Here is a 25,357-nt window from a genome sequence, read left to right on the forward strand (position 1 = left end):
ATTTGTTAGTCTGTCGACAGTAGCGAAGAGATTTCGAGTATTATTTAGGTTTCTGTTTATGATATTGGAGAAGAAAGTCTGTCTAGCTTTGCCTAGTTCCATATTGAAAGCACGAATGGTGTCTCTATAGATGTTATAGTGGATTATAAGTTTTGTCTTTCGCCACATGCGCTCTGATTTTCTGCATTGTCTTTTCATAATTTGCACTGCTGTTGAGTTTCTCCAAGGTGCTTTTTGTTTACCATTCTTCCTGACTTTCACAGGAGCAATATCATCAATTACATTTTTAACCTTTGAGTTAAAAGAATCAAGGAGAGAATCAACCGAGTCAGCAGATATGCTCGGTCTTAGGGATATGGCCTTCATAAATAGTACACTAGTGTTCTCATTTAGGCATCTCTTCTTGACAGACACAGATCTAACTTCAATGGCAGGAGAGATCAATAAATCAAAGAAAATACAGTAATGATCAGAGAGTGCGACATCCTTAATATCATTCAATGAAATGTTTAGACCCTTACTGATAAGTAAGATAAGAGCAAATCATTTGTGACTCTAATGAGAGCAGTCTCGGTATTATGGTACGGTCTAAATCCGGACTGGAAATCCTCGCAGATATCATTTCTTTCTAAAAAGGAACACAGTTGTGAAGATACTGCCTTTTCTAATATCTTTGACAGAAAAGGTAGATTCGAGATCGGCCTGTAATTGACTAATTCTGTAGGATCAAGTTGCGTTTTTTTAACAAGCGGTTTAATCATAGCCAGCTTAAAGTTTTTTGGTACGTATCCTAGAGACAAAGATGAATTAATGATATTAAGAAGAGGGTCTATGACCTCTGGAAGCATCTCTTTCAGTAGCTTAGTCGGTATAGGGTCTAACATACATGTTGTCGGTTTAGATGATTTAATGAGTTTAGTAAATTCTTCCTCTCCTATAGCAACGAATGAATCAAATTTTTCCTCAGGGAGACTACAATGCACTGCCTGATGCGATACTGTAGTAGACGGTTGCATAGTTATAATTTTGTCCCTGATATTATCAATCTTATAAGTGAAGAAGTTCATAAAGGCATTACTGCTGTGTTGCTTGGAAACTTCGGTGCTTGAAGCTTTATTTTTCGTTAGTTTAGCCACTGTTTCAAATAAATACCTAGGATTATGTTTATTTTCTTCTAATAGGGTTGAAAAATAAGCAGATCTAGCAGTAAGTAATCGAGCTCTCTCTCCATGAAATGCGAAATACCTCTAGTTTTGTTTTCTTCCAGTTGCGCTCCATCTCTCCGGCTGCTCTCTTAAGGGCCTGAGTGTGCTCGCTGTACCACGGCGTTGGACTATTTTCTTTAACCGTCTTTAAGCGCAAAGGAGCAACTGTGTCTAAAGTGCTGGAAAAGAGAGAGTTAAACGTTTCTGTTGCAATATCGAGTTCTTCTAAGCTATCCGGGATGCTGAGATGATGAAACTGATCAGGAAGATTATTAATAAAGCAATCTTTAGTGGCAGAAGTGATAGGTCTAACATATTTGAAACACGGAGTCGGCTTTGCAGCCTTGGCTAAATGTAATTTACACGAGACTAGATAATGATCTGAGATGTCATCGCTCTGCTGCAGAATTTACACAGTGTGTGTGTGTGTGTGTGTCCCCAGGTGGTGAACCTGCAGTACAGTGAGGTGCAGGACCGTGTGTAACGTGTGTGTGTGTGTGTGTGTGTGTGTCCCCAGGTGGTGAACCTGCAGTACAGTGAGGTGCAGGACCGTGTGTAACGTGTGTGTGTGTGTGTGTGTGTCCTCAGGTGGTGAACCTGCAGTACAGTGAGGTGCAGGACCGTGTGTAACGTGTGTGTGTGTGTGTGTGTGTGTGTCCTCAGGTGGTGAACCTGCAGTACAGTGAGGTGCAGGACCGTGTGTAACGTGTGTGTGTGTGTGTGTGTGTGTGTGTGTCCTCAGGTGGTGAACCTGCAGTACAGTGAGGTGCAGGACCGTGTGTAACGTGTGTGTGTGTGTGTGTGTCCTCAGGTGGTGAACCTGCAGTACAGTGAGGTGCAGGACCGTGTGTAACGTGTGTGTGTGTGTGTGTGTGTGTCCTCAGGTGGTGAACCTGCAGTACAGTGAGGTGCAGGACCGTGTGATGTTGACGGGCAGACACATGGTTCGGGACGTGAGCTGTAAGAACTGCAACAGTAAACTGGGCTGGATCTACGAGTTCGCCACAGAGGACAGCCAGCGCTATAAAGAGGGCCGAGTGATCCTGGAGCGAGCGCTGGTGCGGGAGAGCGAGGGCTTCGAGGAGCACGTGCCGTCAGACGCCTCCTGAGTCACGTGACCTCCGTCAGCCCGGTCACGTGACCTTCATCAGACGCCTCCTGAGTCACGTGACCTCCGTCAGCCCGGTCACGTGACCTTCATCAGACGCCTCCTGAGTCACGTGACCTCCGTCAGCCCGGTCACATGATCTCCGTCAGCCCGCCTCCTCGCAGAGAAACATGATTTTATCTAGATAGATTTACAAATAAACACACATTTGACGCTGAAAAATCTCCTCTTTAATTGGCGGCAACTACAGAAATGATGAGGCTCATGAAGGAATGTGAATTCATATTATTTCTATAAACACTGACAAAATTTCATAAGCATCTTTCCTCTCTGTGAGTTAGAGCCAGAAAACTGCTTCGTTCTGCGTGTCTGTGCCATCACTGCTGTGCCGTGCCTTCAGCTCAGCTCATGTTAGTGTTGTTCTCAGTGAACGTTATGCAACACATTTACAGATCTGTAGATACTGATTAGATTAGTTCAATAATGAGTTTTCTCACCATCTTTCCAAAACTCGATATTATGACACATGATGAAACCTGCAGATTCACTAGAACAGAGAGATGCATGCCTCTGAAAATACTGGGGAATCCCTGAGAAATCGACTAGTTCTGTTTGTTTTCCTGGATCTCAGTGGAATGTGTTTCATATCGTTCTCTGAGAGCAGAAGCTGAGCTGAAGTCAATCCCAGCACAGACAGGAGTGTGTGTGTGTGTGTGTGTGGGGCTCTCGTTTCTGCTGTCAGGATCACAGGAGTTGAAGGATGATGAATCGCTACTCCACTGATCTCTCCAAACTCAAGGTTTCCCTGATAGTTTATAGATCGCCCAGTGGCGATGAGGAGTGTGTCTCATCATCATCTCTTCCCTGCAGTCGAGAGCTAAACAAACCGGTTCAGGATTCATGACTGGAGGGTCTGAAGCTTCTCTTCTGGTCGAACAGGTTTCTGTCAGCGCTGTGATGAAGGCATTGCTCTGAGTGAAGAGAACACACACACACTCTAAAGATCCCATTAGTTCTTGACACACACACTCTAAAGATCCCGCGCTCTGCCTTTGGTGCGTTGAGTGTGTGTGAAGCGATTACCGGCGTGTTCGCGGCTGGATTTGTTCCTAAAGCTCCTCAGTTCTGCGTCTGAAACTTTATTGTTCTGTAATTCTCAGCAAATTCCTCACATGCTTATGATCGCTTCTCTTTAGTGTTCGTTTGTTTGTGATGTAAAAGTGTGACCCGTTTTCTGCTTCTCTATATTTATCCTTTCATTAAAGCATTTTCTGTTCATTATGTTTGCAGTGTGTGATGTTTCTAATCTCAGTGGTGTTTAGCTTGAGCTTCATGTTTTATATATGATGTCGGACTGGGGAATAAGATGAAGATGAAGATGAAGATGTGTTGGGTTCTCCAGCAGAGGGCAGTGAAGCTCAGTGTTCTGCAGTCTGAGGAGAACGTGCTCGACTTCATCAAACATCACAGAGGATCATCTTCTGTTCTGTGTGTGTGTGTGTGTGTGAGTATTAACTAGAGGTGACGGAAGGGTTTTATCTTACATCTACTGTCATTCAAGCCCTGGTCACGTACACTGGAACAAAACCTCATTTCTGCTGGTCAAACACGTGTTTACTGACACCACACACATCAGCATGTTAAAAATAACTGCTTCTTACTCTTAGAAATAGGGTTAGGGTTTCCATAGAAGAACCATTTCTGGTTCCCCAACGAACCTTTCAGTGACTGATGGTTCCAGTAAAGAACATCTAACCTTGAGGTCACTTAATATTCAACAATATTTCAACAACAAAACTGCTTTATAGATTAAATAAACTAATTTGATAATGGATGATCTTTACAGTGGATCTTCAGCTGAACTACAGACCAAACGCATCATGTCCCTGTTATCTCTGAAACGCCTGGACTGTAGAAATAAAGCTGACTGGACTAAAACATCCATTGAATGTTTCCATTGCGCAAAAGTTTCTTCAGATTATTAAAATGTACTTCACACTAAGAAAGAAATGGCTCTTTAAGGACTGATTGCTGAAAGGTTCTTCGGGGTAATGGTTCTTCTGAAAACCCCTTTTTGGAACCTTTATTAAAATAACTATTGTTCTTAATCTAAAGAACCTTTTGTGGAATAAACAGATTCGAAGGTAAAGAGCCTTATTTCTAAGAGTGCACGTGTGAGTTGTTTAAGGACACGAGAGAGAATATAAAGGTGAAATAGCTATATTATATATAGAGGTTGTATGACCCGAGATGAAAGCTGTCAGTCAGCAGACTCTTATCGCGCTCATGTAATCGCAGGTGAGTTATTATCTGACTGTTTTACAGTGAGCAGAAGCGCTGAGCTCGGAGAACTGTAACCCGGCTGACCTGCACTCACTAACTAACCCTGAAACACTGAGTGTAAGCAGGAAAGAAACCCGCCGGGTGTGTGTGTGTGTGTGTGTGTGTCCAAAGGTGACAGTGAGAGGAATCCAGCAGCACAACAGCGCGCGCGAGGAGACGCCATTTAATTCAACAATATTATTGCTCTGCCTCCATTACAGCATTATATGAGAACTGAAGAGTTTCTCCAGAGAGGATATAAATGAACTAAATTAATAACTCTTTTTTTTTTTTTTTTTTTTTAACAAAAATGACCCATCACTGAACTTACTTCAGCTGGAATGTGACGCTATTTTCTTCTGGAAACAAACTCTGTTGCATTATTTTCCTGCTATCTCTGTAAATCTGCTTTGAAACACTCAGTATTGTAAAAAGCGCTGTATAAATAAAGGGGACTTGACTTGAGACGCGCGCGCTGAATCATCGGTGTGTGTGTGTGTGTGTGTGTGTGTGTAAAACTGCCAACTCATGCTCGTCAATGTGAGACTCCAGGTGATGAGCAGAGACGAGCACACCTGCAGCTCACACACCATCACACACACCTGCAGCTCACACACACCTGAACGCGCGCTATAGACGAGCGCACCTGCGTCTCACACACACTCTCCATCACACCCACACACACTCCATCATGGGCCGCTACAGCGGGAAGACGTGCCGCCTGATCCTGATGCTCGTCATCACCGTGGTCTTCTTCGTGGCCGAGATCGTGGCGGGTTACATGGGGAACTCCATCGCGCTGGTGTCCGACTCCTTCAACATGCTGTCGGATATACTGTCGCTGTGCGTCGGGCTGACGGCGGCGCGCGTGTCGCGGCGCGTCGGCTCGGGGCGTTTCACCTACGGCATGGGCCGCGCGGAGGTGGTGGGCGCGTTGGCCAACGCGGTGTTCCTCGCGGCGCTCTGCTTCTCCGTGTCCATGGAGTCGCTGAAGAGGCTCGCGTTGCCGCAGGCCATCGATGACCCAACCCTGGTGCTGATCGTGGGCGCGCTCGGGCTCGCAGTGAACGTGCTCGGGCTCGCGGTGTTCCAGGACTACCGGTGCCTGTGCGCGGCGCGGCAGAAGGACGAAGGGGCGTCGCGCAAAGAGGACGGGGACGCGGCGGAGGAAGAAGCAGGTGCTGATCATCACAACGCTTCATAGCGTGTGTGTGTGTGTGTGTGTGAGAGAGAGAGAGAGATAGTGTGCGAGTGTGTGTGTGTGCGTGTGATGAGTTGTTGTAAACAGATCATGCATGGATTATTAGTACAGTATTGACTGTTTGCTTGTACTTTGAACTAATAATCTGCAATGAAAGAGACCATTCACACAGAACAGAACGTGTAACAAAAGCGACTGGAATAAAGATCTAGTTGTTTAAAAGTTGAACTTTTGACAAAAATGACGTCATCGCTGAGTGGGCGGTCGTGCGCGTTTAGTTCGCGAGACCCCATTTCGCATGGCGGTGTGCACGGCATTATTAGTAACTTTTTGGGTCCGCTTCCGTAGATGCACGACTTCGAGCCGAATCTGGCTGCATGTTCTCATCACACTGGCACCCAGTTTGTGCGTCTAAATTAGTTTACATTTACAAAAGGACCTTATGATAGCAGACATAAGCCCATTTAATAAAAATAAAGGTCCATGTTTTATAAACATGTTCACGAAACTAAATGAAAATGTTAAAGCACAAGAACTTTTCCTCTTCGGTCGCCCTACAGGTTGGAATTGTAGAGTATGTTGCATGATTTTATGAAAGTAAGATGTATTGCGACATCGGAAACGAAGAAAAACAAAAGAATGACCGTAAAGCAAGTCAAATTTGTAGTTTCTTATGTCTCATTCTAAATGATGTTTTATAAACAAAGTTCGGGAGGAACACGTTCAGATAATTAACACGAGTGGAGAGCACTCAGCAATCAACGATAAGAGGTGTATATATATTCAGCAGTCTCACTTCAATTGATTGACAGTTTAGCAGCATCCCTCCACCACCCCTTCTCCACACCTCTAGTCCTAACTCTGGGTTTAGGCCGAGCTCGGAGCCCTCCCCCCGGACAGCACGCCAAATACGCATTAAACTTTACTCCCTCTAATTGTATGTAAGTGTGAACTCGTGAACTACAGAAACTTTACCCGATCTGGCAAACTTGCATAGTGCGGTTATAGCAGATATAGGGCCGCAAAGCGAATGCAGAAGTGCCTTTCACCCTGTTACATTGGAAACATTATTTTAAGGTAAAAAATGTTCTTTAGTGTTGCTTTAAGGTAGCCCTAACCTAACCCTAGATGACTATTACTCGAGTCGCCCCCTGTCGTTTAGTATAACAGCGAGCGCGTCAGGGATGAACGCCTCATGCGTTTGTGGAGGCTCGCGCTGCGGAGACAAGGCTTCATGTGAGCGCAGCGGTCAGCGCATGTTAGAAAAACACGCGTTCTGTGTGAACGAGCTCTAATCCGTGACCTCTGATCGTTCAGCTGTGATGTTTGACCCTCAGAACCAAACATGCTTGTGGATCTTCAGTTCTGCACTCCACACTTGTCCATTATGCGTCCACAGGCCTCCAGGACCAGAAGCCTGAGAGAGAAGGTCCTCCTCTGAACATCCGAGGTGAGTCTCCTGCGTTTGAGTGTCAGTCTGTGTCTCTCTGAGGGTCAGTGTTGTCTCTCGTCTCTCGTCTCTAACTACTTCCTGCTCAGCTACTGTTCGGACGCTCTTGCTTACTGCTCCGCGCTTTGCTCTATCGCTTTTACATTTTATCTCCTTTATTTTTATATTTTATTTCCTTTTATCACCTAATTTTAACTTCAGCAAACAGCACAGTGCTCAGACAACAAAGTTTGGATTACTACAAAAACGCAGAATTCTTTTACCCGACCAGCTTACATTCCGGGAAAGGAAAACAAAACTGCCTACATTCATACGGATAAGAGAGAAAATGCCTCTTCAGGTTCAAGAATCTACTTGCTGCACTAACTGCCACAGACTTTTACAAAGGATTGCAGTTCTCGAAACAAAGTTACTTACGGGACCATCAAACCAGACGGAGCACACAACAGAGCTTCGTCATGAACACCCTCAGCATACCGGTGAGTCCCATGAAACTAGTGCTCCTCGACAGGTAGAGAAACAAGCCGATCGACTTACTAATCGATGGCACAAACAGGGAGCGAGACCAAAAGGCACTCGAGACATCAGATTGTCACGAGCATCACATATTGCCGCAGTAGCATCCTCTACCCCAGATACAGCTCTGACAAGGATTGCAAACACCGGTCTTCTACCACCGCCTATACATCTTGAGAACAGATTTGAAGTACTAATGAATGTAAATGAGGAATCCCCAAATGTGATGAATGTGATAGAACACAGACTGAATGGGCCAGTAGCTAACACTGATGCTAACTGGCGCTCAAGGTCAAGCAGACAGCGGCACTCAGCTCAGAGCGCTGCCGAGCCCAGGACTCTGATAGTGGGGGACTCCATAATCAGAAACATTAGCAGCAGGGATACAACTATGTGCTGCCTTCCACAAGCAACAACTTCTGATGTAAACAAGGAACTTCAGAACATTCTGATGAAACATAAGACTGCAAATCGACTCATCATTCATGTGGGGAAGAATGATATTCATAAAGAGCAGTCAGAACTCCTTAAGAAGGATTTCAATGAACTTTTTGAAACACTTAAAAGACTGAAAGTTCAAACATTCATCAGTGGACCTCTCCCAGCAAGAGGAACAAACAGGTTTTCACGGTTGCTTGGGCTAAATACATGGCTGCAAAAAACCTGCAATATAAAAGGAGTAAACTTCATTGACAATTTCAATCTTTTCTGGAGTCAGAGACAACTGTTTCATCGGGATGGCCATCACCCAAACAAACTTGGTTCAAGAGTGTTAAAGGACAATTTCTACTTCTCCATCAATCATCCTTCTGCAGTTTGTGCCAATCCACTCAATCTGAACGGCACACACACACCTGGACACAGTATGAATGACCACAGGACTTCACTTCAGCAGCAAAATGGACATGCGGTTGACATATCACACAAGGACAATGATAACACCACTCCGCCACAACAACCTCTGCTCACGGACACAATCTCAGCTGAGCCCTGCCCACAGAGAGACATATCAGAACTGCTTGAAGATTCAGCACCCAAGGACGACTTCCTGGAAAACAGCCAGGGAAGCCAGGACAGCATATCACAGCCTCCTATAACACCAGAGCAACAGCCCCTTTCACCAGACACGCTATCCCTCTCTCCAGCATCGCCTCTTCTGTGTTTCTCACAGAAAATGGAAGAACTGGTGTATGCTGGAACCAAACTATCCCACTCTTTTGCTGCAAGCCCCCAGATACCAACCAAAAAACGACAGGCACCATTACCACCCGCACCAAAGCCTGCGGGCCCAGCTCGCCCTCCCCCTCCTGTGAGAGCACTTCGGCCTCTGCCACAACGCCAGGGCCCACACCCTCCTCCATCTGCTCGAGGTGAACCAAAAACAACTGATACCAGCTCTCAGTGATGTGTTTTGGGTCCCCGCTCTGATAACAGTAACTTTCTCAAATGTTTACAGAACAAGCGGGAACCCAGTGTGCCGGTATCTTTCTCTATTGCTGTTTTATTACAAGATAGAAAATCTAAGGCCTTCAATAGCCGTGCAGCAAACCTAACTAATCTGGTGCCTATTACACGTCAAAGTAAGATTGATGTGGGGACAAAAAGTAAGACTGTTAAGTTAGCACTTTTAAACATTCGTTCACTTAAAAATAAATCACTTCTAGTCAACGATTTAATAACCACAAACAACCTGGATTTTATGCTTCTAAATGAAACCTGGCTAGAAGACAGCTTTAGTGCAACAATCCTCAATGAAGCAGCCCCTCCTAACTTTACTTTTATGAGTGTCTGCAGAGCTGTTAAGAGAGGTGGGGGTCTAGCTGCTCTTTTTAAAGATATCTATCAATGTAAGCAAATATCATTTGGGAATTACCCTTCTTTCGAATATCTGGGTATTGTGTTAAAAGGTGCTCCACGCATTTTACTTATCATTATTTACAGGCCTCCAAAATACTCTCCAGCCTTTGCTGAGGACTTTACAGAAATGTTATCAGCAATTACCTCAGAGTTTGACTGTTTTGCCATTGCTGGAGATTTTAACATCCACATAGATAGTGCAGAAAACAATATGGCAAAAGAAATCAAAAGTGTTTTAAAAACTTTTGATCTGACTCAGCATGTACATGGACCCACACACAATCGTGGACACACTCTAGATTTACTTATCAGTAAGGGTCTAAACATTTCATCGATTGTTATTAAGGATGTAGCACTGTCTGATCATTTCTGTATTTTCTTTGATATATTGATCTCTCCTGCCACTGAAGCTAGATCTGTGTCTGTCAAGAAGAGATGCTTAAATGAGAACACTAGTGTACTATTTATGAAGGCTATATCCTTAACACCAAGCATATCTGCAGACTCTGTTGATTTTCTCCTTGATTCTTTTAACTCAAAAGTTAAAGGTGTAATTGATGATATTGCTCCTGTTAAAGTCAGGAAGAAGAGTGGCAGACAAAAAGCACCTTGGAGAAACTCAACAGCAGTGCAAAATATGAAAAGACAATGCAGAAAAGCAGAGCGCATGTGGCGGAAGACAAAACTTGTAGTCCATTATAACATCTACAAAGACAGCCTTCATGCTTTCAATATGGAACTAGGCAAAGCTAGACAGACTTTCTTCTCAAATATTATAAACAGTAATTTAAACAACACACGCACTCTTTTTGCTACTGTAGAGAGACTGACAAACCCCCCAAGCCAGATTCCCAGTGAAATGCTGTCAGAGAACAAGTGCAGTGAGTTTGCTTCTTTCTTCTCTGAGAAAATCAGTAATATCAGAAAGGTGATCAGCACATCCTTGAGTTGCACTGAGGTCAGACAGATCAAACCACCTGAGAAAGTAGTTACTATGTCTGACTTCAAAGAAATTGATGGCAAAATTTTGGAAGAAACCGTACAGCACCTTAAAACATCAACCTGTGCTCTTGACACACTTCCCACATCATTTTTCAAAAGTGTGTTAAACAGTTTAGAAGCAGATCTTCTAGAAGTGGTAAATGTCTCAGTTCTCTCTGGGAGTTTTCCAAACTCCCTGAAAACTGCAGTTGTCAAGCCCCTCCTGAAAAAGAGCAATCTGGATAAGACCATATTAAGCAACTATAGGCCGATCTCAAATCTTCCTTTCATAGGCAAGATCATTGAAAAAGTTGTCTTCAATCAGCTGAACAAATTCTTAAGCTCGAATGGATCCTTTGACAATTTTCAATCTGGTTTCCGACCGCACCACAGCACAGAGACAGCGCTCATAAAGATAATAAACGATATTCGCTTAAATACTGATTCAGGCAAACTATCAGTGCTGGTGCTACTCGACCTCAGTGCTGCATTTGACACTGTCGATCATAACATACTTCTTGACAGGCTGGAAAACTGGGTGGGGCTTTCTGGGATAGTCCTAAAATGGTTCAGGTCATACTTAGATGGGAGAGGTTATTATGTGAGTATAGGAGACCATAAGTCTGAGTGGACATCCATGACATGCGGAGTCCCTCAAGGCTCAATTCTTGCGCCACTCCTGTTCAACCTGTATATGCTCCCAATGAGCCAAATAATGAGAAAGAACCAAATTGCTTACCACAGCTATGCAGACGACACACAGCTCTACTTAGCCCTATCGCCTAACGATTACAGCCCCATTGACTCCCTGTGCCAATGCATTGATGAAGTCAAAAGTTGGATGTGTCAAAACTTTCTTCAGTTAAACATAGACAAAACTGAAGTCATTGCATTTGGAAACAAAGATGAAGTTCTCAAGGTGAATGCATACCTTCACTCTAGGGGTCAAACAACTAAAAATCAAGTCAGGAATCTTGGTGTGACACTAGAGTCAGACCTTAGTTTCAGTAGTCATGTCAAAGCAATAACTAAATCAGCATACTATCATCTGAAAAATATTGCAAGAATTAGATGCTTTGTTTCCAGACAAGACTTAGAGAAACTTGTGCATGCTTTCATCACCAGCAGGGTGGATTATTGTAATGGACTCCTCACTGGCCTTCCCAAAAAGACCATAAGACAGTTGCAGCTCATACAGAACGCTGCCGCCAGGATTCTGAGCAGAACCAGAAAATATGAACATATCACACCAGTCCTCAGGTCTTTACACTGGCTCCCAGTTAAATTTAGGATTGATTTTAAAGTATTATTACTGGTATATAAATCATTCAATGGCCTAGGACCTCAATACATTGCAGATATGCTCACTGAATATAAACCCAACAGATCACTCAGATCACTAGGATCATATCAGCTAGAAATACCAAGGGTTCACTCAAAGCATGGCGAGTCTGCTTTTAGCTATTATGCCAGCCGCAGCTGGAACCAGCTTCCAGAGGAGATCAGATGTGCTCCTACTGTAGTCACATTCAAATCTAGACTCAAAACACATCTTTTTAGCTATGCATTTACTGAATGAGCACTGTGCCAATGTTCGTCCGACTGTTTGTACTGTACTGTATTTTATTTTTTTATTTTTTCTTAACTGTTTTAATTATTCTTATTTCTTTTTATTATGTTAATTTCTTTTATGTAAAGCACTTTGAATTGCCATTGTGTATGAAATGTGCTATATAAATAAACTTGCCTTGCCTTGCCTTGCCTTGCAGGTGTTCTTCTGCACGTGCTGAATGACGCTCTGGGGTCGGTGGTGGTGGTTGTGGCGTCGGCTCTGTTCTATGTGTGGCCCCTGGCCCCCGAGAGCCCGTGCAACTGGCAGTGTTACGTGGACCCCAGTCTGACCCTCGTCATGGTGGCCATCATCATGTCCACCGCCATTCCACTGGTCAAAGAAACCGCTGGAATCCTGTTGCAGATGAGTCCGGCTGACCTGCGGCTGAGCCCCGTCCGTGAGTTCACCAGCACACACTCACACACTCTCTCACACACACACAAACACACACACACACACACACACACACACACACACACTGATGAGTCCGGCTGACCTGCGGCTGAGCCCCGTCTGTGAGTTCACCAGCACACACACACACACACACACACACACACACACACACACACACTGATGAGTCCGGCTGACCTGCGGCTGAGCCCCGTCCGTGAGTTCACCAGCACACACTCTCACACACACACACACACACACACACACACACTGATGAGTCCGGCTGACCTGCGGCTGAGCCCCGTCCGTGAGTTCACCAGCACACACACACACACACACACACTGATGAGTCCGGCTGACCTGCGGCTGAGCCCCGTCTGTGAGTTCACCAGCACACACACTCACACACACACACACACACACTGATGAGTCCGGCTGACCTGCGGCTGAGCCTCGTCTGTGAGTTCACTAGCTCACACACACACACACACACACACTGATGAGTCCGGCTGACCTGCGGCTGAGCCCCGTCCGTGAGTTCACCAACACACACACACACACACACACACACACACACACACACACACACACACACACACACTGATGAGTCCGGCTGACCTGCGACTGAGCCCCGTCCGTGAGTTCACCAGCGCACACACACACACACACACACACACACACACACACACACACACACACACACTGATGAGTCCGGCTGACCTGTGGCTGAGCCCCGTCCGTGAGTTCACCAGCACACACACTCTCTCACACACACACACACACTGATGAGTCCGGCTGACCTGTGGCTGAGCCCCGTCCGTGAGTTCACCAGCACACACACTCACTCACACACACACACACACACACACACACACACACACACACACTGATGAGTCCGGCTGACCTGTGGCTGAGCCCCGTCCGTGAGTTCACCAGCACACACACACACACACACACACACACACACACACACACTGATGAGTCCGGCTGACCTGCGGCTGAGCCCCGTCCGTGAGTTCACCAGCACACACACTCTCTCTCACACACACACACACACACACACACACTGATGAGTCTGGCTGACCTGCGGCTGAGCCCCGTCCGTGAGTTCACCAGCACACACACACACACACACACACACTGATGAGTCCGGCTGACCTGCGGCTGAGCCCCGTCGGTGAGTTCACCAGCACACACACACACACACACACACACACACACTGATGAGTCCGGCTGACCTGCGGCTGAGCCCCGTCCGTGAGTTCACCAGCACACACACACACACACACACACACACTGATGAGTCCGGATGACCTGCGGCTGAGCCCCGTCCGTGAGTTCACCAGCACACACACTCTCTCACACACACACACACACACACACACTGATGAGTCCGGCTGACCTGCGGCTGAGCCCCGTCCGTGAGTTCACCAGCACACACACACTCTCTCTCTCACACACACACACACACACACACTGATGAGTCTGGCTGACCTGCGGCTGAGCCCCGTCCGTGAGTTCACCAGCACACACACACACACACACACACACACACACACACACACACACACACACTGATGAGTCCGGCTGACCTGTGGCTGAGCCCTGTCCGTGAGTTCACCAGCACACACACTCTCTCTCACACACACTGATGAGTCTGGCTGACCTGCGGCTGAGCCCCGTCCATGAGTTCACCAGCACACACACTCTCTCACACACACACACACACTGATGAGTCCGGCTGACCTGTGGCTGAGCCCCGTCCGTGAGTTCACCAGCACACACACTCACTCACACACACACACACACACACACACACACTGATGAGTCCGGCTGACCTGTGGCTGAGCCCCGTCCGTGAGTTCACCAGCACACACACACACACACACACACACACACACACACACACTGATGAGTCCGGCTGACCTGCGGCTGAGCCCCGTCCGTGAGTTCACCAGCACACACACTCTCTCTCACACACACACACACACACACTGATGAGTCTGGCTGACCTGCGGCTGAGCCCCGTCCGTGAGTTCACCAGCACACACACACACACACACACACTGATGAGTCCGGCTGACCTGCGGCTGAGCCCCGTCGGTGAGTTCACCAGCACACACACACACACACACACACACACACACACACTGATGAGTCCGGCTGACCTGCGGCTGAGCCCCGTCCGTGAGTTCACCAGCACACACACACACACACACACTGATGAGTCCGGATGACCTGCGGCTGAGCCCCGTCCGTGAGTTCACCAGCACACACACTCTCTCACACACACACACACACACACACACACACACACTGATGAGTCCGGCTGACCTGCGGCTGAGCCCCGTCCGTGAGTTCACCAGCACACACACACTCTCTCTCTCACACACACACACACACACACTGATGAGTCTGGCTGACCTGCGGCTGAGCCCCGTCCGTGAGTTCACCAGCACACACACACACACACACACACACACACACACACACACACACACACACACACACACACACACACACACTGATGAGTCCGGCTGACCTGTGGCTGAGCCCTGTCCGTGAGTTCACCAGCACACACACTCTCTCTCACACACACTGATGAGTCTGGCTGACCTGCGGCTGAGCCCCGTCCATGAGTTCACCAGCACACACACACACACACACACACACACACTGATGAGTCCGGCTGACCTGCGGCTGAGCCCCGTCCGTGAGTTCACCAGCACACACTCTCACACACTCTCTCACACACACACACACACACACACACACACACTGATGAGTCCGGCTGACCTGCGGCTGAGCCCCGTCCATGAGTTCACCAGCACACACACACACACTGATGAGTCCGGCTGACCTGTGGCTGAGCCCCGTCCGTGAGTTCACCAGCACACACACGCACACACACACACACTGATGAGTCCGGCTGACCTGTGGCTGAGCCCCGTCCGTGAGTTCACCAGCACACACACGCACACACACACACACTGATGAGTCCGGCTGACCTGTGGCTGAGCCCCGTCCGTGAGTTCACCAGCACACACGCACACACACACACACACTGATGAGTCCGGCTGACCTGTGGCTGAGCCCCGTCCGTGAGTTCACCAGCACACACTCTCACTGGACACACTGCACACACACTGGAGACACACTGCACCAAGGTTATAATCGTTAACGAAAACGAACGAAAAAACGAAAACTAGGTGCGAAAAAACATTGTCGTTAACTGACATAAAAAAAAAAACGAGGCATTACAAAAAAACGATAACTAACTAAAACTGTAATGTGTGTTTGGCAAAACTAACTAAAATAAAATAAAATTATAGAGTAAATGTCCTTAGTTTTCGTCTTTGTCAAGGTCTTTCATTTTTTTAATGCTATTTAAAACATGCAGCGTATCCCCTGCTCTCCCTCCGTCTCTCTGTCACTCATGCATCTCTCACATGCGCGCGCGCGCACACACACACACACAGCCCCTCCCCTCCGTGCACACCGTCTCCATGAGAACGAGTGTTCGTTCGACGTTGCAAGTACGCGAAAGGTTGGTATCTCCATCTCGTGAACACCTTTACACAATCACACATTAAAAAGTGGTATAAAAATATTTTAAATTCTGAATATAATTTTGTCAGTGTGTTAATGTTGACCCGAGAAGCGATTGCGCCTTCTTTAGAAAGTTAACTAGTCGCAAGTTGTGATTCAAATATTAAATGTCATTTTTTTTACTTTTACACTGAATGTTTGCTGCTTCAATCCAGATGAGTAGGCTATTGACTATATAGGATAAATTAAGTATAGGGTGTGAAAATTGTACAGCTGTGGTATTTGTATAGGGTGTGATTTCTGTATAGAAGATGTGTAGATTAATGGTACAGCGTGTTGATTTTGTAAGAGGTAAAGGAATTTCAATGGGGTGTGAATTTTTTCCTAAAATTGTATGACAGTTTTGTTGAGTTATTATTACACAATACTTTTTCTGACCTTTTTGAATCTTGCCCCTGACAAATAACCCAAATTACAAAAAAAGACTAAAACTAACACTAAAACTAATAAAAACTAAACTAAAACTAAGCATTTTCAAAAACTAAAAACTAAACTAAACTAGCAAACCCACTTTAAAAACTAATTAAAACTAAACTAAATTTGAAAACAAAAAGTCAAAACGAAATAAAAATAAAAACTAATGAAAAATGCAAAACTATAATAACCCTGCACTGCACACACACTGGAGACACACTGGACAAACACTGCACACACACTGGAGAAACACTGAAAGCTTAAAAAGGGGGTTTTCACAGAGAATCAATTGATGAACCATTTCTGGTTACAAAGGAACGCAGAAACGCTTCAGGAACAAGAACAAATGTGGGCGGGGCTTGATTGTGTCTGTGGGGAATTGATTGGATGGTTGTGGTTTGCTATTGGCTGATCTCATGTGAGTGACAGGTTAAAGCCCAGCCCTCGTCGTCAGAGAAGAGATGCTGCAAGAGGAACTTAATCTGATTCAAGATTACCAGGAACAGGAGTTTAAAACACTGATAAATCATTTAGAATAAACACTGAGATATTCCATAAATGTCCATTGTGGTTTCATGCTGACTTTAATGGAAAAGCTTCCCACTCATGACGCTTGTTTTTGTGTGTGTGTGTCCCAGTGGAGAGTGTGTGCAAACTCCCCGGTGTGACGAGCGTTCACGAGGCTCACGTGTGGGAGCTGGCTAAAGGGCGTAACGTGGCGACGCTGCACGTGCGAGTGTGTCCGGAGCTGGCAGATCTGAGCTGGGCGGCGGGGCCGGCGGGTCGGGTCGGGCTCCACGGGCAGATCCTGCAGGTGTTCCACCGGGCCGGGGTCCACAGCGTGACGGTGCAGCTGGAGCGGGCCGAGGGAGAGACGGACACCGGGCACTGCAGCGGAGTGTGTGTGTCGCCCGCCTGCGTCAAGCTCTCCTGCTGTCCTGCCGGTTCCACCTCAGTGAGTGTGTGTGACGGAAAGCCCTCACTGAGTGTGTGTGACGGAAAGCCCTCACTGAGTGTGTGTGATGGAAACCCCTCCTCGCCCTCGGGGGACGACGTGGCTGTTGACATGCTGAACGCTGGATCCGCCCTGCTGAGAGACACACACACAGACACACACAGCCTGAACACACCTGACAAGTGCATCGAAAGCACCAAGTTTTAAAGATAAAAAAGCTGGTTTTTCAGAAGCGCGAAAGATTTTTGTCCTGGACTAAAAACCCACAATGTTTTAGTCTGAGACTGAATCCCAGCCGGATCTGAGAAACAGTCCTGTGATATTCTGCAGAACACAAAACACTGTTTAAAGGGATAGTTCACCCAAAAATGAAAATTAGCCCATGATTTACTCTCCCTCAAGTCATCCTAGGTGTATATGACATTCTTCTTTCAGACGAATACAGTCAGGGTTAGGGTTAGGGTTAGGGTTAGGTATATTAAATAGTTATATTAAAAAATGTCCTGGCTCTTCCAAGCTTTATAATGGCAGTCAATTACCGTTTCTGTTTTGAGTCCATAAAAGTGCATCTATCCATCATAAAAGTCCATCTATCATCATAAAAGTGCATCTATTCATCATAAAAGTGCATCTATCATTATAAAAGTGCTCCTCACGGCTCTGGCGGGTTAATAAAGGACTTCTGAAGTGAAGCGATGCGTTAAAAAATATCCATATTTAAAACTTAACTATAATAACTAGCTTTCGGCAGTAAATGAGTAAATCATGGGCTAATTTTCATTTTGTGGTGAACTATCTGTTTAATTCCTCCGCACGTCTGTGCCTTCCAGACTCCAGCTAATGATTCTGGGTCGTTCTCTTCGTTTGAGTCGTTCCTGACTGAAACTCCTGCATCAACTCAAACAATCAGCTGCTAATTTATTGTTTGAATGAGTGAATCTCTCGACACGTCCAGCTCATATTTCAGCCCAAAATAAAAAGATTCGGTAACACTTTATTTTACGCTATCATTGTTATGTTACATGTAGTTACTATAGTAATAACTACGAATTATGCATAATTACATGCAACTAACCCTCAACCAAATCAAACCCTAATCCTAACCATAATGTAAGTACATGTAGTTGCTTAATATCACTCAGTATTTAAATATATAATTACACTGTAACACTGACACCTTAAAATAAAGTGTAACCAAAGATTCATTTTGCTTACAGACAATCAAGCTAAATTCCCATGACTGTAATATGAAAAATAGTAATATGTAAATTGTAAAGTATGCATGTAGTATTTGCCTTAGTGTCTCTAATGCTTTCACATATTTAAATAAAACAAATAATCATTTGTATTACAGTGATATGGAATAATTGTAAATCGTGACGCATTATACAGTTTAATTTGCGGTAAAATGCGCTTCATTGCTAGAATGCAACAAATCTGTAGTTTCTTATTTTTTGGGATGAAATTAGACCTGGACATTGTTTCATGACATTTACAACAAAATAAGCGTATTTCTTCTTCTTATTTATCGTTTCTTTTGTCTTAATAATCTTCATAACTGTATGATGATTCAGGGAAACACCGAATTAACTGATATTTAGGTCATAGTGTTGTGTGTGTGTGTGTGTGTGTGTGTGTGTGTGTGTGTGTGTGTGTGTGTGTGTGAGAGAGAGAGACAATCGAATGTAAACTATACACTAATAGCAAACATCCTGGTTAAATTATGATGTAGCCTTTATAAGTAAACAGATTTGAATGGACATGATGTGTGACTTCATGTGTCTATTTATTGAGCTGAAGCTTCCCCTGATGATGCAAAACATCAGTGTGTTTCATGACCTCACAGACTCAAGAACAGACAGAGGTATATGGCAAGCCATTTTAACATTTAAAAGCTAATTTTGACTATCCGGAATTAACATTGTAGATATCAACAATGTCTTTCTGACTAGTCGTAATTACATTTTGGATAGTTGGAATTGTCATTCAAGATATCTGTAACGAAATTGTGACTAGTCGAAACGACAGATAGAGATATCTGTAATTCAGTTTTAACTAGGCAAAACTGAATTACAGATATCTGCAATGACGTCATTGAAAATGACATTCAACTCGTCACACATCTTGAATGACAATTGCAGATATCTGTAATTCAGTTTTGACTAGGCAGAATGAAAGTTAAAGATATCTAAAAAGTCATTATGACTAGTGCAAATTATTGTGCATGACGTTGCTCTATTTTAGATATCCATTTCCCCTCCCCGCCATATTCAAAGAAGAAGTGGGTTCATTTCCTTATTTCTATGAATGGAAGAAGAAAGAAGCAGTCATGGCGTTGGCTGTAATAAAAAAAAAAACCAGAAAATTATTTTTATATACAAAAAAAAAAAAAATGTTGCAATACTATGTTTATGATCATGCTTAAAAGGTTATTGTTGCCGTAAGATTTATGCGTGAAAGATTCACACTAATTCACTTTAATAAAGATGCTGACATGCATGCTATTCTTGCCATGGAAGTACAATAACATTAACTTCCTTAGATGAGAAAAAAGTTCTTAGTTCAGATTAGTTCTTATTTTTTATTTTATTTTTTCAGTTTGAAACAGTATCTAACAGCATTAAAAAGACGATTAAGGCCCTGTTTACACGAGAACGCTCGCGGGTGAAAACGTAAAAATATTTTATCAGATGTGCCTTTCGTTTAGACGGCGACGGCGTTTTCGGAGCTTAAAAACGCAAAAAAGTGAAACCACCCTCCAGAGTGGAAATCTTAAAAACGCTCCACCGTCGCGTTTCCGTCTAAATGGTAAAAACCAGAGAATGTCTAATAGGAAGAGAATTGGCACTCTCTGCTTACTTCCGGTTTCTGGACTGGCTGCAGTAACACGTCTCTGTCCATGCGGGGGCGCTCGCAGGCGAGTGCAGAATGAATGGAGGTCTATGGCGAAAAACCCTCAAAATCCACTTTTCTCAGGATATAATTTTTTGTCTAGTAATTTGAATGTTGTATTCGAAAGGAGATGCAAAGAAATTACACATTGCTGGGTGTTAGATTTTTTAGAGTCACTTATTTGGTTTAAAAAGTCTTTTAAAATGTCAATGACGTCAGAATGCTGACGTCATTAGCAGAATGCTAGCGTGTTATGGGCAACAACAACTCAACCTGTAAGAAATCGAAAAGAAATAAGTACTCGTTCATTCAACTTTCGACCTATAACCCATGTTGAACTTGCAAAACCTACAATAAAATCTGAGATTTCTCAACGGCAATCGGGTGAAAGAGACACATTTAGCCCCATAGACTCCCATTCAGTCTGCACTCGCCCGCGATCACCTCCAGTGGAATTCTAATGGAACTGCAACCAAGATCGATACAATGGGGCTAATAGGAAGTGCCAAGGCTCTCCGTAGACGGGCTCTGTAAAAACGCAAAAGTTTGCTAGACAGTGAAGGCACCGATCAGTGCTTCACATTGCCACCTAGCCGCCTGGAGTGCATACTACATTGAATTTCACACACTTTTGTGTCACCATATGCACGCAGATTTCCCCCCGATAACGCTCGTCTAAACGCAGAATAAAAAGTGATCACTTTTGCGTTTTCTCTTCAGATCGTTTCCGTGTAAACGTAGCCTAAAAACTCTGGTTGCTCCGACATGGTGCTAATCAGTGCTAATTAATTTAACAGTTAACAGGTGCTATGTGATTTGATGATTTGAACAACACGCTCTGCTCCCGCCTAAAGTGTGATGCATACAGATACCTGCAACGTCATTTGGCCTAGTCAAAACTCTAATTCAAGATATCTGTAATTACATTTTGACTAGGCAGAATGAAAGTTACAGATATCTCAAATTTCAGATATCTCTAATCAAAATTAATTTCAAGATATCTATAACTTGATAATAGATATCTACAATTAAATTATGACTATCCCTAACTCCAGTTTAAGATATCTACAACGTCATTTTGACTAGTCATAACTCCAGTTACAGATATCTACAACGTCATTTTGCCTAGTCAAAACTTAATTTAAGATATCTGAAAAGGAACATGTAGATATCTTGAATTGAGGTGAATTAAAGATATCTTGAACTGGAGCTATGACTAGTCAGAATCAAATTGAAGATATCTCAAACTAGAATTACAGATATCTACAATTCAGTTGCAGATATCCGTAATTCACATAGTGGATATCTGCAACTGAATTGTAGATATCTGTAATGATAAACCCCATACAAATGAATGGCAAAAGTGACGTCATTTGTCCTAGGAAGAATGTGTTTGTGGATATCTGAAATGACAATTATGGATAGGAAGAATGTAGTTGTGGATATCTGAAATGTTCTTTTTGACTAGGCAAAACTGAATTACAGATATCTGCAACACATATCCAGTCTAGCTTTTAAATGTTAAAATGGCTTGCCATAGAGGTACAGCACTAGAGGGCAGCACACACACACACACACACACACTCATACACACACCCTCATTCACTCACAGGCTCACTAACTCTCTCACACACACACACACACTCGCTCTCTCTCTCTCTCTCTCTCTCTCACACACACTCACCTGTAGATGAACACCAGTCATGTGACACATGATGAAGCACTTCTCTACTTTCTGCTTCTCTTTCAGTTATTTTTTAACTTTCCATTCCAAAAGCTCAGTTCATCACTCACACCTGAGATCATTACAGAGGAAGACAGCGACTATTAAACATGGAGGAGGCTGAAGGTGTCACTCTTTCCATGCTGTGTCACACGAACTCTGCAATCCAGAGAAACAATTAAAGCTTCCTGGAAGCAGAAGCAAACACACACACACACACACACACACACACACACACTCACAAACAAACACACACACACTGTCTGCAACACACACAAACTTGCACGCACACACTGATGGCCGACAGGAGGCGCTAGTGAGTGATTGACTGACAGCTGTTATGACCTGCACACACACACACACACTGTCTGCAACACACACAAACTCGCACGCACGCACACACACACACGCACGCACACACTGATGGCCGACAGGAGGCGCTAGTGAGTGATTGACTGACAGCTGTTATGACCTGCACACACACACACTGTCTGCAACACACACAAACTCGCACGCACGCACACACACACACGCACGCACACACTGATGGCCGACAGGAGGCGCTAGTGAGTGATTGACTGACAGCTGTTATGACCTGCACACACACACACTGTCTGCAACACACACAAACTCGCACGCACGCACACACACACACGCACGCACACACTGATGGCCGACAGGAGGCGCTAGTGAGTGATTGACTGACAGCTGTTATGACCTGCACACACACACACTGTCTGCAACACACACAAACTCGCACGCACGCACACACACACACGCACGCACACACTGATGGCCGACAGGAGGCGCTAGTGAGTGATTGACTGACAGCTGTTATGACCTGCACACACACACACTGTCTGCAACACACACAAACTCGCACGCACGCACACACACACACGCACGCACACACTGATGGCCGACAGGAGGCGCTAGTGAGTGATTGACTGACAGCTGTTATGACCTGCACACACACACACTGTCTGCAACACACACAAACTCGCACGCACGCACGCACACACACACGCACGCACACACTGATGGCCGACAGGAGGCGCTAGTGAGTGATTGACTGACAGCTGTTATGACCTGCGCACGTGTACACACACACACACTGATGTGGAAAGAGGGGCTGGTCTCAAACACAAGAACCAATAAAACACAGATCTAACTCTCAGTTACACACATCAGTGAATATCAAGTCAGAGGAGACAAAACAAGAGTTTGAGCCACTGCTGTGTAAACACACACGACCACGTGACTGCCTCAAATTTACAGTTTCTAGTGTATGATTACATTTATTTTAATCATAATAAAGTGGTGTTATCCTGATGCTAATGGTTTTAGATTACAGAGAGGACGCAAATTTGATTAAAACTCTACTCAACCTTATTCAGATGAGCGCCAGAACTTCACCTGATCTCAGCAGAAAACTGAATTATAACAAAGACTAAAGGGACTTTTATTATAATTGATCCCCGTAGCACAAACCGCGCATGCGCACACGCGTGAACTCCGTCAGCATTGACATCATTCTACATCATGTTACTAAGCAACCACTAAAGCACTATTTGTTGTCACGGCAACCCCACTTCACCTTCAAACACCAGTGTCTATGGCAAGCCGTTTTAACTTTTATTCATTTCCGGGATATGAATTCTTGATATCAACAATTCAGTTTTCACTAGTTAAAATGATAGTTATTGATATCAGGAATTAGATTTCTACTAGAAACAATGGCAATTTTTGATATCAGGAATTACATTTTCACTAGTTAAAATGATATTTCTTGATATCAACAATTGAATTTCTACTAGTAAAAACTATAATTCTTGATATCTGTAATTGTATTTTCACTAGTGAAATGTCACCATAGGCTGCCATTCAAAATCAATTGTTGATATCAAGAATTGATTTCTTACTAGTTAAAATTCCAGTTTCACAGATCAGAAATACAATTCTTACTAGTAAAAACCTTTATTTTTGATATCAAGAATTAAATTGTCACTAGTTGAAATGTCTATTCTTGATATCAACAATTCCATTTTCACTAGTGACAATGTTAATTTCTGATATCATGAATGTGATTGTTACTAGTAAGAAAGCCATTTTATATATCTGAAATAATATTGATATCAGAAATACATTTTCAGATATCAAAAATTAAAAATTTTACTAGTAGCAATTTAATTGTTGATATCAAGAATAGACATTTTTACTAGTAACCACGTAATTCTTGATTTTAGGAATTTGCATTTTTACTAGTAACAATGTAATTATTGATATCAAAAATTATATTTCTACTAGTAAGAAATACAAAGCTGATATGTGTATTCAGAATTTTAACTAGTAAGAAATCAATTTTTTATATCTGTAATAGTTTTGTCTATGGCAAGCCATTTTAGCTTAAATTGTACCCAGCGTTACTCGTCGTAAATGCATTTTTACTAATAAGAATTCAATTACAGAGCTCTCTAATTCAAATCTTACTAGTAACAATTCCAATTAGAGAGCTCTATAATACAATTATTACTAGTAAGAATTACAATTAGAGAGCTCTACAAATGAATTTTCACTAGTCATATGTCTCCATTGACTTCCATTCATTTTTAATTACGGAGCTGTACAATTTAATTGTTACTAGTAAGAATGCTACTGCTGAACCTGGTGTTCACTGTTATCAGTACTGCTATGGTTAAATCAATTGATTATTTCCAATTCCCCCCTAATCTTTTCATGTGTTTTTAATGCACCACAACGTAGAATAGAAAAAAAAAAAAAAAAAAAAAGTGTGTGTGTGTGTGTATATATATATATACATTGAAAAACCTCATAAACACTCTATGGAAGTGGTTTCCATAGGACAGCATCTCTGTCCCAAGTTGAGACACTCTCACACTGTACCCCTTCTTTTAATGCACCTTAGACACTACACATAACATACACACAAAAAAAAAAAAAAAAAAATAGTATAGGAGAAAATAGGGACTGAAGAGATGTGGGGGGAGGGTTATCTTATATTATCTTATTATATTGTCTTCTATTATTATCTTACTATCTAAAAAATAATTTATCTATAGAGAGTGTTGACAATGGTAATTGTTACATAGGAGAAAATATAG

The 25,357-nt window shown here is 43.8% G+C and overlaps 2 protein-coding genes across 2 annotated transcripts in view; both read left to right on the top strand.

Annotated features, from left to right (window-relative positions):
- ypel5 (yippee-like 5) overlaps nt 1–3,594 on the top strand; it is a 7,815-nt gene extending 4,221 nt beyond the window's left edge. The window contains exon 3 of the mRNA XM_084093937.1: nt 2,090–3,594. Coding sequence (XP_083950063.1) covers nt 2,090–2,314 — 225 coding nt within the window. The 3' untranslated portion in view covers nt 2,315–3,594. The remainder of the gene's footprint in view (nt 1–2,089) is intronic.
- A 122-nt stretch (nt 3,595–3,716) lies between these two features.
- slc30a10 (solute carrier family 30 member 10) lies at nt 3,717–20,159 on the top strand. The gene is made up of 4 exons (XM_084093936.1): nt 3,717–5,813; nt 7,236–7,286; nt 12,410–12,649; nt 17,304–20,159. Exons 1-4 carry the CDS (start codon nt 5,327–5,329, stop codon nt 17,825–17,827), a joined length of 1,302 nt encoding a protein of 433 aa, XP_083950062.1. The 5' UTR covers nt 3,717–5,326; the 3' UTR covers nt 17,828–20,159.
- Nucleotides 20,160–25,357: the final 5,198 nt, after the last annotated feature.

This window comes from Abramis brama (assembly GCF_963993115.1).
Source record: "Abramis brama genome assembly, chromosome: 19".
In the NCBI taxonomy this organism is placed as follows: Eukaryota; Metazoa; Chordata; class Actinopteri; order Cypriniformes; family Leuciscidae; genus Abramis; species Abramis brama.

Bases quoted from the DNA above. Each gene is read 5' to 3' on its own strand.
- slc30a10 (XM_084093936.1), top strand. From the start codon at position 5,327: ATGGGCCGCTACAGCGGGAAGACGTGCCGCCTGATCCTGATGCTCGTC. The intron at 5,814-7,235 runs GTGCTGATCATC...ATGCGTCCACAG, and splicing joins CGCGGCGGAGGAAGAAGCAG to GCCTCCAGGACCAGAAGCCT. The intron at 12,650-17,303 runs GTGAGTTCACCA...TGTGTGTCCCAG, and splicing joins CCTGCGGCTGAGCCCCGTCC to TGGAGAGTGTGTGCAAACTC.